At 40.9% G+C, this 14,278-nt stretch overlaps 1 protein-coding gene across 2 annotated transcripts in view; it reads left to right on the top strand.

Annotated features, from left to right (window-relative positions):
- Positions 1–13,893, top strand: part of SMOC2 (SPARC related modular calcium binding 2) — a 135,274-nt gene extending 121,381 nt beyond the window's left edge. For both annotated transcript variants that reach the window (XM_082217113.1, XM_082217114.1), the window contains 4 exons: positions 6,290–6,383; positions 9,318–9,592; positions 10,316–10,356; positions 12,699–13,893. In XM_082217113.1, the coding sequence (XP_082073239.1) occupies positions 6,290–6,383; positions 9,318–9,592; positions 10,316–10,356; positions 12,699–12,722 (434 nt within the window). In that variant the 3' untranslated portion in view covers positions 12,723–13,893. The remainder of the gene's footprint in view (positions 1–6,289; positions 6,384–9,317; positions 9,593–10,315; positions 10,357–12,698) is intronic.
- The last annotated feature ends 385 nt before the right edge of the window (positions 13,894–14,278 follow it).

Below are 14,278 nucleotides of genomic sequence, written 5' to 3'. Positions count from 1 at the left end.
ATTGGCTGAGGCTGTTTGGAGCAGTAGTACAAAACATCTAAATGATACTAGGTTGCTGAAGGCTGTTCCAAGGGAACTTGTGGGCCCTTGTGGAGAGAGAGTGGGACAGGGCACTGAGTATAGGGAGTATAAGGGGCATCAGCCCCCTCAATATTTGGGGGCATGGGGCTCAGCCCCCCCCCCAATATTGAGGGGGCTGACATCCCCACTGCCCTGCCACCAGGTGAGTGCTCAACAGCCAGGTGGGATGCACGAGGGTGAACATCGCCCTATGTGTGCAGCCCAATTGCATGTGACATCATGCACACATGATGTGCCCCTCCAATGTTGGGCGCAACTCGGTGCACCTTGAGTGGGATGAAAAGTAGAAGCAGCTTGAGTGACAGTCCATGAGAAACAGGAACAGTTTGCCCTCCCCCCTCATAGCACCATATTTTGCTGTGATAGTCCCAAAAAGAGAGGAAAAATAGGAGTTCAATATATTAAATAAGCATGTCAGTTTCATTCCCTCACCCCCAAACCTCAGGGTTGTACCCAATCTGTGTATATGAATTTTCAGTAAATAATTCTGCACTCTGACTAGATTGTGGCAGTGAGGGCTGCAGAGTATACTGCATAAAGGAATGGCAGGTTTCCAGGTAGAAGAGGAGAAACAGATCACTCAGATATGGCTTGTACCTCTTGCCTGGGAAAAACCCAAACTAGATTCAATAGGTAATCAGTGCATCAGCTGTAATAAGGTGTATGAGAACTTGGCAGAAGAATACTATGGGTTTTCCTCTAGGTTCAGTGGTGCAAGCCATTACTTGTGCAACTGCAGCTCAGTTCCACTCCTCTCTCTGGCAAGACGGGCAGAGCTGGCTGCCGCCACCCTACTTGCCAGAAAACTTTCACCACGCCTTTGGAAATGTCAAAATTCTGTTGTAGAGAGCAAAATTTTGGCGCCATGAATCCAATCTGTACAGAGATCTTAGCAAGGGTTTCAGAGACGACTGTGTACTGTAGATCAGGCTGGATCCCTGCCATAGTTGTTCCTGGAACTGGCTGATTCCCCAAACATGAGGTGTCAGAACATCTGTCACATCCCAACATTTTGTTTTCCTCAGTCCCAGCCCACTCAGTATGGGGGATTTCCTCCTATCTCTCAGATCCAACAGCCTTGGAAAGCCAAAACACTAAACAGGTAGCCATTGTGATGAGTGACTGTCTGGATAATCTGTAACGGAAAGGGTTTGGACCTGAATATTACAACCGTATTGGTATGGCCAATCCTTTACAATGTAAAACCTAAATTTCATTCTGATTCTTGCAGCTCATTCTGATTCTTGCAGCCTGGACAGTTCTCTCTAATCCTTATCTACTTCATTATTATCTTAGACCTTTTCTAGTGCTGGTTATTAAGTTTATCAGCCTTATTTCTATTAACATAACTATTTGTCATTCATTTGTAATTTAGCAAACTCTGCAGATTCTCGTGCAGTACCTTTGTTGCTAGAAGCAACCCATCTTTTATCATCACTGTGAAAACGCAAGAACTCATATAACCCCTGTTTTGTTTTTGTTTATTAAAAAAAATAAAAGCTCTACAGGTTGCTCCAAGGAGCATTTAAAACTCCAAATGACATGAGCCTCAAAATAGCTAAAAGAAAGCCTCCTTCCCTGTAGACCAGCCCAGGAAATTCTGATCACTAGAGAAGGTCCTTCTGTTGGTTCAGCTACATTCAGAGGCTCAGGGAGGGTGGTGGTACATGAGAAGGCCTTCTCAGTGATAGTCCCAAGAATATGGCTCTCCCCACAGAGGCTCATCTGGCACCATCTCTTTACAGCTTCCGTCAATGGCTGATTTTGGTGCCTTCCTTACAACATGTTGTATGGATTATAATTCAGAGCTTATCTCCTGTGTTTCTTTTTACTATTTTCATCATGTTTAATTACACACCCTGAAGGGCTGTTGTTACTAATACTAATAAGAATAATTATGTAATTGGCATGTTTCAAAAACAGGCAAATTATAGAGCTGGAATGGATCTCAAATGTCATCTAGTCCAACACTAAATGTCATGAACCTGGTTCAACTCTGAAGTTGATTTTAAAGAGCTGACTTTTGCCTAATGGCATGCTGGAAAAGTGGGTAGTTTCTACATACATGTATTTGAGCTTAGAAAGTAGAGATCATAGAAGAGAGCATAGAATCAGAGTTGGAAGGGACCCTGAAGATCATCTAGTCCGACCCCCTGCAATGCAGAAACATGCAGCTGTCCGTTATGCGGATTGAACCTACAACCTCAGCATTATTAGCACCATGCTCTAACCAACTGAGCTGTCAGAGGCCCCAAGAACAATTCCTATCCAGCCATCTTTGTAGTGCCACTGCTAGAAGCAACCATGACTGTGGTCATTGATTTTATTACAGTTCAGGATTGATGTTTTTGAACGCAAACAGTTTATTCAGATAGATTGATGTACTTGTTCTTTCTGCATAAATAGTAGGGATACAATTGTGTTGGTGCACCAGATAATCTATAGCATCAGCACCTTTCAAAATGCTGTCTGATGAACAACAGCCTTTCTAGGCAGTCCTTATGTTATCCTTATTTTTGCAGATTGAACTTCCCCCTGCAACACCAGTACTTCACAGAATATCACGTGTCATGTTTCTGTGGCCACAAATCCAGAATGTTCCCTTTTGTATAATTTTGATATGAGAACCATCCACCATTTTTAGATTATACAGTGGTACCTCGGGTTAAGTACTTAATTCGTTCCGAAGGTCAGTTCTTAACCTGAAACTGTTCTTAACCTGAAGCACCACTTTAGCTAATGGGGCCTCCCGCTGCTGCCGTGCCACCGGAGCACAATTTCTGTTCTCATCCTGAAGCAAAGTTCTTAACCCGAGGTAATATTTCTGGGTTAGCGGAGTCTGTAACCTGAAGCGTATGTAACCTGAAGCGTATGTAACCCGAGGCACCACTGTAAATGTTTAGTTGTGTCATTGGTTGGAGATTAAGTAGATTCTGTCAAATATAAAATATTTATTGGCTTTTGGAAAATGTTTCTTCTTGCCTAAGCATCCTTTAGTGAATTATTTAAAGGTGTATATCATGACTGGTATCATTTGGAAATAGGTCCCATTAAAACACTGGGACTTACTTCCAAATAAACATGCTTGGTGTTGAGGTACCTATTTGTTTGTTTCCCATTTTGTGCATAAACAACTTTCTAAATTATTCTAATAGGCAGCAAATATTATTTGGGGTGCACATACACAATGACTTAATTTATGCCATGGTGAGAGGAGGGTCTGCCACCAACCACCACTAGGGCAAATTTCAAATCCAAATAGATATTTTGAATATTTCAGCTGACATGAACAGGAAAATATTACAATCCCACAGTTCTGCCGTCATTATACCCAGTAGAAGGTTTTGGGGGAAGAAAGCATGGGGGCTGATTAAACATTTTCAACACCTCACAGTGCCTGTTAAACAGTGGGAGAAATGACTTGAAATTGAAAAGTCTTGCATTATCTGGGAAAGTAATATTCTATAATTCGTCCTTTATAAAAGCCACAAGCTGCTGTGTAGAAAGAATGGGTTACAATTCTGGTCAATTCTGTGTCAAAACAGCAATCACAAGGCACTCCTTTTTCTTACAATATACGAAATTGGCACCAGACATTTTTCATTACTGTAACGTTCCTCTAACAGGAATCCATTTGGGTAAATTCCCCTGCACTAAAGAAATGTATCTAAAAACCAACGTGACTGTTTCAGAAATCATTCTTAGCTCTGTAGCCATGCTCCTCCCGATAATTATCTCAACCACATAGCCATAACTGAATTGTTTTAAAAGCAGCAAAGTCTCCAGATAATATCTGAAGCCTAGAGCATAAGTTGGCAGTATGAAGGCTGGGCTTCTCTGAGATTAAAAGGAGTCAGATGGAGGTTCTGAATGAACAGAAAATAGATTCTAGCCCTGTTCAGGCAATGCACATTCCTGAATAGGGAATGTAAACACCAGAAAGGGGAACAAGGGTTATGCATGAGAGCCCCACTTACAATATCATGGCATGTGCTGGCCACCACGGGCTCCACCTCTGACCTTTCTATATTGGTTACATGGGGTTCTTGGTCACACGATCAACTGATCATGCAAAGATCTGTTTATAATAATATTTATTAGTTTTCCAACAAATTGAACACAACACTACAAAAAACCAAAAAAGAAAAAACATACAATAATACAATACAATTAAAAAAAAACTACAAAACACTAGCATACAACTAACAAAACAAAACAAAACCCATTTAAAACACAGTCCATTTTCAATATCTTATCTTTCTTTCACTAATTTCCACGACCTCCTCACACCTCCCTTTTTGTATTCCACTTCTATTAATTGTTTCAGCAATTCCTTTCCATCTTCCTCTGTTTTCTATCCTATAACTGTCTTAACACATTCTAACCTTATTTTTCCCTTTAATGCTCTAATAATCTATTTATACTTAATTCCTTATAACATTTCTACTAAAGCCATATAACTTCATTCCAACATCTTTCTAACATTCATTAATTTTACAGTATTTCTGTAAGTAGTCTTTAAACTTTTTCCAGTCTTCTTCCAATGACTCTTCTCCCTGGTCTCGGATTCTGCCAGTCATTTCCGCCAATTCCATGTAGTCCATCAACTTCATCTGCCATTCTTCCCTGGTGGGTAAATCTTGTGTCTTCCAATATTTCGCGATGAGTATTCTTGCTGCTGTTGTTGCATACATAAAAAAAGTTCTATCCTTCTTTGGCACCAATTGTCCGACCATGCCCAGGAGAAAGGCCTCTGGTTTCTTCAGGAAGGTATATTTAAATACTTTTTTCATTTCATTATAAATCATCTCCCAGAAAGCCTTAATCCTTGGGCATGTCCACCAAAGGTGAAAGAATGTACCTTCAATCTCATTACATTTCCAACATTTATTATCGGGCAAATGGTAGATTTTTTGAAGCTTAACTGGTGTCATGTACCACCTATAAATCATTTTCATTAAATTTTCTCTTAAGGCATTACATGCCGTAAATTTCATACCTGTGGTCCATAACCATTCCTAGTCAGCCATCATTATGTTATGTCCAACATCTTATGCCCATTTAATCATAGCTGATTTCACCGTTTCTTCCTGAGTGTTCCATTTCACAGCAAGTTATACATTCTTGACAAATTCTTAGTTTTTGGATCTAACAATTCTGTTTCCAATTTTGATTTTTCCACCTGGAACCCAACTTTTTTGTCCAATTTGTATGCCTCCATTATTTGATAGTAATGAAGCCAATATCGCACTTTGTTTTTCAATTTTTCAAAGCTCTGCAATTTTATTCTCTCTCCATCTTGTTCTGATCATGCAAAGATCATGCCTTTCCACTCAGTACAGAAAAGTCAGGCTGCCGTATGTGGGACCTGCCATAAGAATGCTGGGTACAGGCCTGACATGCATGTCCCACATCTAGGGATGAGGTAGGGGGTGTGATTCGGTTTGCATCTAAAGGCAAACTTACCTGATTGGCACTTTCCAAAATGGTTCACGAACCAAAACTCAGCGATCCTTCAAAATTTGCACATTATAAATTTTGTATTGCTGTTCTCCAGCCAAGCAGCATGTATCAAAATGTAGGTACTCTGGTAAAATGTGTGTGTAAATACATATATTAGTGAAAAGAACATTAAAATGCACTCTATTGGGGAATATTGCTTTGCAAAAATGTGTATCTTAGGAATGCATTGCAAAAAATTGTATAACAGGAAAAATTGCGTACAAAAATGTGTGTAGTAGGAGGAAATTCACAGTAAGACTCTGTTGAAATATCTTCAGGATGAACTTGATAATGGGAAAATAAGAACCTGAAAGAAACCAAAATTGACACATCCACCCAACAGTACCAACACTCTTGTTCATGCTTACATTCCCTGTTCAGCCATAACAACGGAAAAGGACTGGGAATTAGTATGAATTCAAGTACTGGATATAACTCTTCCATTGAAATAAGGGAGTTTACAAGTGCTTGACTTTGGCGTGATTGCCAAAAGAATCTGAACATGTAAGACATATGAAGCTCTGTTCAGAACGTGTGCTCTGTGCTATGAAGACAGCTCTGAACGCCACATGATTTGGCCTACATCTGACCCTCAACATGCCCGAAATGTAAATGTGGCTTTGTATCCCACGTTTTAGTGCAGATGTACCCTCCCCCTCCTCACAACATGGACTTAAATAATGCGAGCAATCTGTTTCCATTTTAGGTTGTCCAGGACCCAAGAAGAATGAGTTCTTGACAAGTGTTTTGGATGCGCTCTCCACAGACATGGTGCATGCAGTCTCTGATCCTTCCAGCAGGTGAGTGAGTTTGGCTCCAGTCCCCTGTGTGCTTTAGGAAGGAATTCTGGTTGTCACTTTTCCTCTCTCTTTACTTTTGTGGAAGACAGCTAGAGCTTAATGACAGTTATCAAATATAATTTAAACCGCAGCTCAACACTGATCTTTTAAATGAAAAAAGGATCAAGTAGAATATGAGCAGGGTGAATTCCCCCACTTCTGAGTAACTACAGCCTGCTCCCATACATTGGGGATTAAGAGGAAGGGCTTCCTTATAAAAGGGCAAGACTTCTGCAGGTAGGCTTGAGCCAAGTAATTTCCTTCCACCTTAGAAATTAATCACTGGCTCTTCTGAATTTTTTCCATTTAGAAAAGTAACAAGATGCAATGAATCCACAACACAAAGACTTTTGAAAGGGGGTTCGACTGAGAGTGTGCAATGAGTGCTCTGAAATGATCTGATGCTGTCACATAAGTAAATCATGAAGGAGGTGTGCCCTAGGGATGAGCGAGGGATATGATTTGGTTCACGTTTTAACACGAACATACCTAGTTTGCACTTCCTGAAACAATGCATGAGCCATCCTTCGAAATCCACACATCTCCAAATTTTGCAATGACATTTGCCAACAAAGAAAGAGTTTGCAATGCACACATCATGGGAAAGCGTGCATAACGATGCATACGTTTGTGAAAATAATATACAACAGTTCATTGCTTTAGGGGGAATTGCTTGCAAAAATAAACCAGGGAGAAATGCACACTCAAATGCCGATGGATATTCTTGCTTCAAAACATGGCAAACATGTGGCAAACTGAACATAAGATCAGTTTTTAATTGTGCAGGCTGAATACCACCCAAAAATAGCAACCTTAGATCAAATTACTGTATTGGTTAGGATCATATAAACACACTGTGAGATTTCCCTTTATTAGGTCACTGAATTTTGGCAACGCTGCAGACAGTAGTGGGTGGTGAATTGGCATTGGTGGGACACATTGTTCTCCTGGCTTCTCAACACAGCAGAACACTACCACCTTCCAATAGAGTGAGGGATGAAGCTGGGGGAGATTGGTGCATGTCAGTGGAGCCACACACACTAAACCTGAGCCTTGCCCCTCTTTCTCTTAGTAAGCAGCAGCAACCCACCATGTTGGGAAGCTGAGAGAGCAACAAAGCCCCACCCTCATCATCTCACTGACTGCTGCTGGTTGCAAGGATGTTTAAGAGCAAGGCTTCATCTTCCAAAGGGAGCAGCCTGCAGCCCCAGCCTAGCTAAAGTTAGTTTTGACTAAATCCTATTGAAAGCAGTGGGAGTTGAGTTGGTCATGATTAACCTGGGACTAAGTCCTAACTAGCTTTAGCTGGACGATAGCCAGCATGCTGAAATAAAAGACACCAAGCCATTAGTCAAAGGCAGTGAAGTCATCCAATAAAGCATTTCATTTCGTTTTCTGCAGTGGGCAGTTTTACACTTCGCATGGAAAAGAAAATAGCCTCTGTTTCTCCCAGTAAAATTTATAAATTCATAAAAATATATTACATGCAATTTAGGCGCATTGGAAGTTGCTGGCTCTGTTCCAAGTGGAACACTCTTTCCTTTCTTTTAATGCAACGTGATGCCGTAAGAGCCATGATATAATTTTGAGCAACACACTTTGCTCATGTTGTGACTATTACTTTTGCCGCTGGGAAAGGTATTTCAGGGTCATCTTGGTTTTTAGCCTCATGTTGTTGCAGCTCAGTCACTAAGATGTTCACGTTCCTCACCTGTTTGGACTTTCATCACATCAGTAAAATGTATTTTAAAAACTTGTCCCTTTCTGGCAGTAGCAAGGTCATGATCCACCAAAAATGGAGCATTAAGTCCACTTAATATTTTGTCCATTGAAACCAAATGGACTTATTAATATCCACAACAGTGGCTGGATTGTGCCCAATTATTTAAATTCAGTGGTGCATTTTAGAACTGAAGAGGCGGAATTCTGAGCTAGCTGAGAAATCTGATTAAGTTCTGAACATGTTTAGTTCTGAACATGCCTCCACTGTGTAAATCAGCTGCACTGATGTATTTGGCAATTCATTTGCTTTAATAGTGCTGACTATGCAATCCTATATGTATCTTCTCTGAGTCTCATGCAGTGGCGTAGCGTGGGGGATGCAGGGGGGCCCGGCCGCACCGGGCGCAACATCTGGGGGTTAGGGTTAGGGGGCGCAAATCCATGGGTTAGGGGCGCAAATCCACGGGTTAGGGGGCACAAATTACTTGCCTTGCCCCGGGTGCTGACAACCCACGCTACGCCACTGGTCTCATGTAATTCAGTGGGTATATAAGCAGTCTGATTAGTTGGACATAAAACTATCCATTTCATCTTAAATTTCATAATCATCCTACCAAATGCATACAGTGAGCCTATGCTTAGCTGTTAATCTTCCTATCTTGGTACAAGATTGTCAGTTGCATTCTAGTTTTACCTTTTGCAGCTTTGGGAGCACCTCCTCTTGATAGGCTGATTGCAGTGCAACGATAGGCTGAACCAAACAGAACCAAACCCAGTAGTGCCTTCACTGGCAGAGACAATGTTTACTCAGCTGCTATGGCACACCTCAGACCGAGACTGGCTACATCGAATGGAAAGTGGGGGAAACAGAGGCAAGCTGTTGTCTATGAGAAGCTCACAAGCAAGAAATTAAGGGTAGAAATCCTCTCTTGGTGTATTGCCTCTGTGATACTGGAAGAGCAGTGGCAAGGAAGAGGTCAAGCAAAATAAGTTGTGTACGTGGTGTTTTTATCAGACACAAATCTGAGTATTCAGGGGGCTTCACAATGATCCCTCGTCCTGTTATTTCAGTAGCACAAGCACCACAAATATGATGAAGGAATTGGGAGGGTCCAAGAGGGGAAACTGATAGTGAAGGTTTTATGCTCACTTAATGGCCTATGTCTTTTGCAGGCTTTCAGAACCAGATCCTAATCACACTCTGGAGGAAAGAGTTGTCCACTGGTATTTTAAACAACTGGATAAGAATGCTAGTGGTGATATCGGCAAAAAAGAAATCAAGCCGTTTAAGAGATTCCTGAGGAAAAAGTCCAAGCCCAAGAAATGTGTGAAAAAGTTTGTGGAATACTGTGACGTGAATAATGACAAATCCTTAACAGTTCCAGAACTAATGGGTTGCCTGGGGGTTATGAAAGAAGATAACAAGGCAGACACAAAGAAACGTCATAGTAAGAAGATCTCCTAACTAGCTCTTTTATCACAGCTTTATGAGAAAGATATTGCATCTGGAGTTTCATAAGTTACTTGTGACTTATATGGAGAACTGGTTTTTACGAAAGCCAGCAGACTAAACCACCCCTTCCAGCAATGCTTTTTCAGAGGTGACCTGCAACAAAATGTTGCAGTGTGGAGGGCTGCTTGTTCAGACCCACACCGTTTCCTCCATTTCCCCACTCCACCCCACTGACTTGGGTCAGTATTCCATTGCCACTGAGCACGCTCAGTTCCCAATGGACTATTTGGAGTAGGAGTGTTCCACAGCCATTAGATTTTTTGTTTTTTAACCCTATCTGAAGATTTTCTTGTACTTCTGCAAAGCTCAGGATTCATCCTGGCCTGCTGATATCTTCTTGTGTGGGGGTGTCATTGTTTTGGCTATATAAAAAACAACACTCACAGCCAGAACATCACAAATAGAGGAAATGATAAAGCCAGATGCCACAACTGGGTTATGGAGTCCAATAAAAATCTGAAAGCTGCTGCTATCTTGTTTCAGATTTTGTGGTCTCTGGAGATTTAGGCAGGGGGAGAACCCACCAATACACACACATATATTTAATTGTAAAGCAATGTCCTCATTTATTACATAGAAGTTTCAAAGATTTGTTTAAGGTCTTGCACAGAAACTATTTTTATGGTCAACTAACATACCATGTTTTCTTCCTTGACAGCTCCAAAAAATAATGGTGAAAGTACTCCTTCCAACAGGCAGGTAAGTGCGGAGAAGACACTTTTCCATTCTCCCAATAACTGTTTTTAGCCTTATCTAGTCTGCATGTCTTGGCAGTCACATTCACTGCCTGTGTTAGATACCCCACCCCAAGTCAAGGTACTGTATGCTTGTGAAACGAGGACGACTTATAAACGCCATCTCCAACTCCTCAAAAGATTCCATCAACGGTGCCTCTGAAAAATTTTACACATTACCTGGGAAGATAGGCCAACTAATGCCAGTATACTGGAAGAAGCAAAGATCGCCAGTGTCAAAGCAATGATTCTTCAACATCAACTTCGTTGGACTGGTCATGTTGTGAGGATGCTTGATTATCGTCCTCCAAAGCAATTACTCTACTTAAAAATGGTAAGCGCAATGCTGGTGGTCAACAAAAGAGGTTTAAAGACTCTCTAAAGGCAAATCTAAAGAAATATAGTATAAACACCGACAACTGGGAAACACTGGCTTGCGAGTGCTTCCGTTGGAGAACAGCCTTTATCAAAGGTGCCATGGGCTTTGAAGATGCTCAAACTCAGGACGAAAGGGAGAAATGTGCTAAGAGAAAGGCATGCTTGGCAAACCCTCACCGTGATCAACTCCAGCCCAGAAGCCCATGTCCCCACTGTGGAAGGACGTGTGGTTCCAGAGCTGACCTCCACAGTCACTTATGTACTCACTTTTAAAACCATGTTTATGGAAGACAATCTTACTCAACTACAAGTGATCGCCAAAGAAGAAGAAGAAGAAGACATAGTACTCAAGGCTGTCAAGTTAATCCCACAAGCAGCACTCCCCTACCCTGGAAGTAAAAATACAAGAAAAAATTAAATAACTAGCCATCTTATGTCCTTTCATGACATCCAGAATCATCTGCCTCAGTCTGCCTAATGACAGGGCTGGCTCTGGTACAGTCTTACAGAAAAGCCACCTCTCAAAGGGATTTTTTTAAAATTTAAAAATAGTCATATGATGTCAGCCTTCCTTGGTGCTACATAGTCATATGATGTCAGTCATTTGCTTGATGCTACATTGACATGTCCAAAAGCCAGCAATTAATTTAGTGTAGGCTTTCACACCTTTGGTAGAACCTCACAGCTAAGAAAAAGTTCTTATTTCTCCTCTGCTGAAGAAAGGGCCCAGAGGCTTAACTCTCCTCACATCCCTTAAGTTTGAAACAAGGCAGTCTGAAAACAATTACTGTGGTAGAAGTCCAAAACATTCAAAAGTTTATTTCAAGTATATAATAGCTGTTGCTGCCCCATGTGCTGCACACAGCTCTCAACGCATAATATATACCTCTCTCTCTCTCTCTCTCTCTCTCTCTCTCTCTCTCTCTCTCTCCTCCTGCTTTCCTGTAATCTGATAACAACATGTAACTTATATAGTGAAGCAGTTCTGTCATTTCTGGGTTTCTGCTCCCCCCTCCCCCTTTATTTGATTTGATTTCTTTAAATATTTTTGCTGACTCAGTCTCAATTATTTTAAAAGCTGGTGCTGTGAAATGATAGCCTTGAAATGGTCCTCGTTGTGCAAACCATCTGTTGGCAGTTAACTGCTTCAGCGACGTGAGGCTATGAAGGTACCTCACAGATGCCAAAGGTGGCTTTCATCACGAGGCCTCGCGCTTGAAAGGAAGGCATTGGAAATGAATACGCCTGACAAGGAACGGTTTTAAAAGAAACCACCCACCTCAAAAGAGAACAATCAGCTCCATTTCCATCGGGGAATGGGCAATAGGGGGTGATAATAAGGGCTCTAACATTTTCTATTTCACCAAGAGCTGATCTACACGTTGTGGGGAATTAGGTGGTAAACTGAAGTGACAGAATTCTGGGCTGGAACACTTTTAGACTGTAGGTGAGAGGTTGTATTTTTGAATGCTCCCTCGTGGAAAAAGCTCACTACATGTGGAAAAGTAAAACATCAGAGAAAGGACAAAGCTAAGCCCCACACTCTGGTGTGCTAAGCATTTAGCCTAGTATATTGCATAGAGAGTTTGGTTTAAAAACACACATCAGGAATAAGGAAACTGGTTTTTCAAACGTTGTTGGACTACAAATATCGTCATCCCTAACCATACTGGCAGAGGTTGATAGGAGTTGGGAGTCCAGCAACATCAGGGAGTTTACATGTTCCCAATCCCAGTTTTACCTTTAGAAGTATTCAGACCTCTGATATCCCACCTGTGGTCTCAAGAGGACTGTACCACGGAGCATGTTCTAGACTGACTGTGATATATTTTTATTTGTGTCTGTGATATCGGTATATCAATTGTTTATTGCTGTAATGCATATGATAGCAATATATATGTGACTCTTTTTTCAAAATTTCTTTGGCAGCAAACCTCAAAGAAACAAGGCTGAACACTTCATGTCCAAGGCAGGTCTCTCAGATGCATGAGAGACTCCCTCACCAAAAGGCAATTAAAAAAAGAAAGAAAGAAACCCAACAACCGTAGTATTTGCACTTTGTACTTTAAATGTAAATTCACTTTGTAGAAATGAGATATTTAACAGACATTTAAGAGAATCTGTGAAAATGTAGTAACAGCTTGTTTTTAAACAATTATCACATACAATGTATGTGCCTTTTATTGTCTGAAATCTGTACGTGTTGGAGGTGTAAAAGTTTGCATTTAATCTTTTTTTGAAAGAAGAATGTTCAGCTGGACATTAACATAGAAACTAGTCTTGTAGTATTTTTCTGTTCAGTAATTTTGCTTGTTTTCTACATAGCTATTGATTTTTTATGAAGTTATACTGAAAACCTGCTCATTTCAAAGTCTACTGTACTCATAATTTTAATGAATCTCTGTGTTAAGGTTGCATGTTCCTTAGGCTTAAACCAAGAATTGGAAATTGTTGTTGACTTCTCGTGCACCTTATATAAGTAGAGGAACCTTTTCTCTGTAGGTGTTTAGAGGGTTAAAAAAAATGGCGTTGACTTTCTCCAGAGCACAGTTGTACAACAAGAATGCAACCACTAATTGATTGGAAATAAATCTTTTTGTAGATTTTCCTCTGTATTCCCTCCCCCCCCTTTAGAGGACATCAGTATAATATATATTTTTCTTCCCTGTTCTTCCTGCTTTTGGGTAGGTTTAGTCAGCCATTAAACTGGCAAGGATGTGGTGTCACTCAAAACAAAATCTGCCAAGCCCCAGAATAGACATAATAAGGCAATAAAGGGGCACAATTGTTCAGTATTGTAAATCTAATTATAAGGAGACAAAGAAGGTAGAACAGGCTTGTCAGCCTTTTCTTTTCCTTACACTTGGCTGAGCTGTGATATGCAACTTGCGGTGCCCCGGGATCTACAAAAAGGTAAAACTATCACTTGAACAAATTATGAACAGCTATTTTAGGGAGGTGCAGTCAGCACAAGCTGCCCCTTAGGGCATCATTCTTGCCATCTGGGAGATGTTCTTACAAGTTTTCATACCTTTCCTATCATTTGGAGGGAGTTTTCTTTTTTCACCCCTTTCCTGGAATGCCTGAAGGAAAGAGAACTTGCAGATGTGAACTTGATGGCAAAACATTTGAAAGAACAAAAAATAACAATAAAGAACTTTCGCTTCAGACCTTGGACAGCAATAAATTATACAGTAAGCAGCCAGAGACAACAGCGTGTAGGGTAGGGAGAGTATGAATCATAGAATCATAGAATCATAGAATCATAGAGTTGGAAGAGACCACAAGGGCCATCGAGTCCAACCCCCTGCCAAGCATATAGATATCTTAGAGTTGAAAGGGATTCAAGGGTCATCTAGTCCAACCCCCTGCATTGCAGGAATCTCAGCTAAAGCAGATGGCCATCCAATCTCTGTTTAAAAACCTCCAATGGAGGAGAGACCACCACCTCTCATGGGAGTCTGTTCCACTGTCAGAAAATTTCCCCCCAAAATGGTCAGAATCTCCTT

The sequence above is a fragment of the Podarcis vaucheri genome (genome assembly GCF_965113315.1).
Source record: "Podarcis vaucheri genome assembly, chromosome: 3".
NCBI lineage: Eukaryota > Metazoa > Chordata > Lepidosauria > Squamata > Lacertidae > Podarcis > Podarcis vaucheri.
This window is presented reverse-complemented; position numbering and strand designations above follow the sequence as displayed.